Source organism: Centroberyx affinis, unplaced genomic scaffold (genome assembly GCF_046629955.1).
Source record: "Centroberyx affinis isolate AG114_WGS23_722 - 3 ecotype Tasmania unplaced genomic scaffold, CSIRO-AGI_Caff_v1 ptg001286l_1, whole genome shotgun sequence".
NCBI lineage: Eukaryota > Metazoa > Chordata > Actinopteri > Beryciformes > Berycidae > Centroberyx > Centroberyx affinis.
The window spans coordinates 13,099-16,973 of NW_027279792.1; the positions used below are offsets into that span (position 1 = coordinate 13,099).

Sequence of the window (3,875 nt, forward strand, 5' to 3'; positions counted from 1 at the left end):
AGGGGTTCAGTGTCTTGCTCAAGGACCATGGCTTTTGCAGGGATTGAACCTGGGACCATTCCATTATGGGATGGTCTCTCTCTAACCACTAAGCCAGGTTTGTAACATGCTGTTTAATTAAATCATTTCTCAATTTTCATTCCAATCCATCATCAAATGTATTTCAAATGCAACATTAGGCTTCAGCCACTTTGGAGAGTATCAGATTTGCAACAACAAACAACCACAGTATGTCAGCAGTCTTTAAAACGCTGGCGTGATGCTCTGATTGTCTACCTTAGGGGCAAGGCTAAATTTGACTCCACAGCACACAACCCTAATCAGCTGCATCAAAACAATCATTAACCAACCTCCTGCTGCCTCCCCTGTTTTCTCTGACTCTCTCTACACACAGAGGACCAGACTCACACACCTCCCACCCATGTCCCATCATCACCTCCATAGAGCTGCATAACACAAACAGGACCTCACACACAGCACAGAGACCAGGACTGTGTGGCACACACATCACATGGGTCCTTGCAAAAAAACAAACTACACTGTTGCATGTGGAGCCTCTGACATTTCATACATGCCTGCGTGTAAAGCAGGACAATTATGTTTTGCAATACACCCATGAGTGTGTAGGTTAAATGAATAACATAGTTCAAAGGCTTCATCGGGTTTAGTACTTGGAATGACTGATATTATATTTGTTCTATGTATCCCCAGATATGCAGCAATAGATTACCACCCTATTGTTTCTGCTGAGCAGTTGGTGCCTCTGCTGCTTTCAAATGTCACACGCTGTGTTCTCTGTTTGTCAAACAATATTCAGTTGTTGCTTGCACTTTCACTTTGATGCAAACCTGCTTTGACTCATACATTAAGCATTACTTTGTACTACTTGTGCCACCACATGATATTTCTGGGTGTGTGAAGTTTTGCTTTTGTGCATTACTCCTCCCTACAGCTATTCCAATCATTACTGGTATGTCAAGTGTAGCTGACTTTGAACATCTTGAAATATCATTGGGCAGCACTTGTCCTCAAAAGTGCAGTAAAACTTGTCATTCTAGGAATATATCAAGCTTTGTTTTGGCAACACGGAGGCCTGAATAGATGGCGAAATTTTCCAGTGTTAATTACTGTTGGTTTTTCAGTGATAGTTATTTTGAGTTGACAAGTGTTGATTGGAGAGTTGTTTGTCCACTCATAGAGCTGATGTGGCTCTGGGGCGGCTGCTCAAAACTGTTAAATTAACTATGATGGGTTTGGACTTATATATTATGATTTTTACACTCTCAAAATTAAATAAACACTGATAATTTTGCTGTGAAATGTGAAATGCTTGTAATATATTGTCACATCTGTAAAAAACCCTATAGCAGTAACAATTACAAAATATTGTTTGCTAGAAGAAATAATGCCACCAAATGGCAAACAAATTACGACATATTACACTTTTGCTATGACCTAAATCTTTGAGGCAAGACTTTTCCATTCAAATGCTGTTCTTTGCAATCTGAAAAGTAATCCTCAAATCATCACGGCGCATTGAAGTCTCACTCTCACGTGTTGAAGTTATCTCTAAACAAACATGAGATGATAAACACTTTTACAGGTTTTCGTCAGTAGCACATGAACCTCTTCTGTGTTTATACTGGCTGTTTAATGGTGTGGGGTTATAAACCTAAGCCATTGGCTGTAATATGAGTGGCGTCCTCCCATAGGTTGGGAGGTGTTGGCCTCTGGCTGCCTCTGAATGGTGTTAGGAGGAAGCCATCTGCTCCTGTTTATGGTTCATTAGCCTTGCTACTGAGGGTAGCCAGGCTGCCCCCACAGCAACAGGTATAAAAGGCCTGGGCTTCTTTAGAGTGATCATAGATTTTGCTTTACTTTTTTCAAATCAGGATGATAACTGACCAAATCTGGGTTTCTGTTTCAACACGCTCCTCGCCCCCCCACAACTACAGAACCACACAAAAAAACAACACACCGGTAAATAATTAGTATTTGTCAGAGATGTTGTATTCTAATACCACGGTGTTGTGGAAGATAATTGCCCAAATCCTTACCTTCCCAGAAGCCCAAAGGTATACTGTGAATCTGCCAGCAGTAATGCGATCTCGTCTTTCTGCATGGATATAGCACACTCCTCCAGGGCCTACAGGTGTCAAACAGCACTGTTTTATCGGCATCCTTTTGCATAATTACTGTAAATACATTTAGGCATATCTTAGCATTGTGTAATTTACTGTCCTTAATTGATTGACATATTACTTGATGAATTCTTAAGTGTCACAAGCTAGAACAGCCATTTTGTTTATGCGTACGGTCTCTCCATCGGTCACTGATGAAGTGTGACAAGACAACAACTGCTCCGCACTGGAGAAACCTGCAGTGTTAAAGAGGCAGAAAGGTTCAAAGCTCGCACCTGGTTTACATCTCCCTCTCCTATAACAAAGACGAGCTTGCGGTCCTTCTCCACCACCGTCCGGTCCTCCAGGACACCTTGCATTTTGATGGTGACCTCCTGGCCCCAGGTGGGGTGCAGGGCATGTAGGGGCCCGGGCTCCAGCACCTTCTTCCTCAAGAGCCGGTCATCTGGGTGAGGAAGGGAGAGAAGGTCATGTAAGGGGAAGGGGGCTTATCTGCTTGTTGTTGGTAAACATGCAGTCAGAAACAACCGTTGAACAGACTTGTGACCGATGTTGATTGCATAATTTGGCCACAAAATTTGTCCTGGTTTTGTTTTGGGGTCAGATTTTACGTCAAAGTTTCACATAAAGGTCAAAGTCAATTAAATGAAATGGAAAGTTACTAAAGTTTGTTCAAGACTATGGCTCCATTTTAGGTACAAAATGTATGGCTATAAATGTGATGTACTATGATGTACTGTGTACTGTACTGATATATCCACAAGCCTACCTGCGATGTCCACCCAATCTTCTGCCATGAACAACTCCTCAAAAGTAGAGGAGGTCCACTCTTCCATCGAATATTCTGGAAAGAGACTCTCTCCTGAGCTGTCCCTCTCCAACACGGCTTCTGCTGCCGATGGGTCTTGAAATCGGACCGTCTTCCAGCTGTTTGTTTTTTTCAGTTTCCTCCCATCTTGACATTCTGTCTGTCTACTTTCTCCCTTTGAAGGTTCGGAGGGACTCTTCATCGTAGCGCCTTCACTCTCTCCTCCATTACTCTCTGTTTCGTTCTCCTCTTTCCCATGTGGGTCCTTGTCTTCCTGTCCAGGCCCATGGGACAGCTCCGTTGGACTGTCCTTGTCAACAAGCCCAGAAATGGCCTCCCTTACCTCAAGCTCAACAGGCTCCACCACAAGCTCCTTGTGCTCTTCACAAAACGGCTTTGTCTCCATCTCACTGCAGGGAGCGAGGGACACCATCTGGGGTAGCCTCCAAAAGAGATGATCCTCCTTGTCCGGCCTGCGTTGCACCAAGGTGTGGGTTGGTGGTTCTGTTGTGAATCAAGTTCTGCCACCTATGTTCGTTTACAACAAAAAAGCATCTCCATCCACGAGAGACACGATGTAATCTTTACAAAAATAGAGCATCCACATCGTATTTAATTAAATCCAACTTAAAATGCATCTCTAAATCCTAGCTTCATCTACAGTTAGTTGAAGAGCTTTGTCCTGTCTGCAGCTGCGGAGTTTATGCAGTTCTGTTGCACTTTGACCTCGTCTCTCTGCTGCTGGTGTCCGTCTTAGTCTACATAGTCCAGTGGTGTGGGAGCGACAAGAAATGATCAATGTAAAGAAATTGTGCAGCGCAACGAAGCACTCTCAGTCAGCAGGTTTGTGTGCTGGTAATCTGTAGGATTAGAAGAGGAAAACCTAATCTGCCAGAACGTCTGTAAGCTCCTTAATGACTTCATCG

The 3,875-nt window shown here is 43.4% G+C and overlaps 1 protein-coding gene across 1 annotated transcript; it reads right to left on the bottom strand.

The window, feature by feature from the left end:
• Positions 1 to 2,057: 2,057 nt before the first annotated feature.
• LOC139649018 (uncharacterized) lies at positions 2,058 to 3,465 on the bottom strand (the record flags this gene model as incomplete). The annotated part of the gene is made up of 3 exons (XM_071525302.1): positions 2,911 to 3,465; positions 2,417 to 2,586; positions 2,058 to 2,146 (listed from the first exon to the last, which is right to left on the bottom strand). Coding segments are annotated over exons 1-3 (731 nt in total), but the record flags the coding sequence as incomplete, so codon positions are not given.
• Between the last annotated feature and the right edge of the window lie 410 nt (positions 3,466 to 3,875).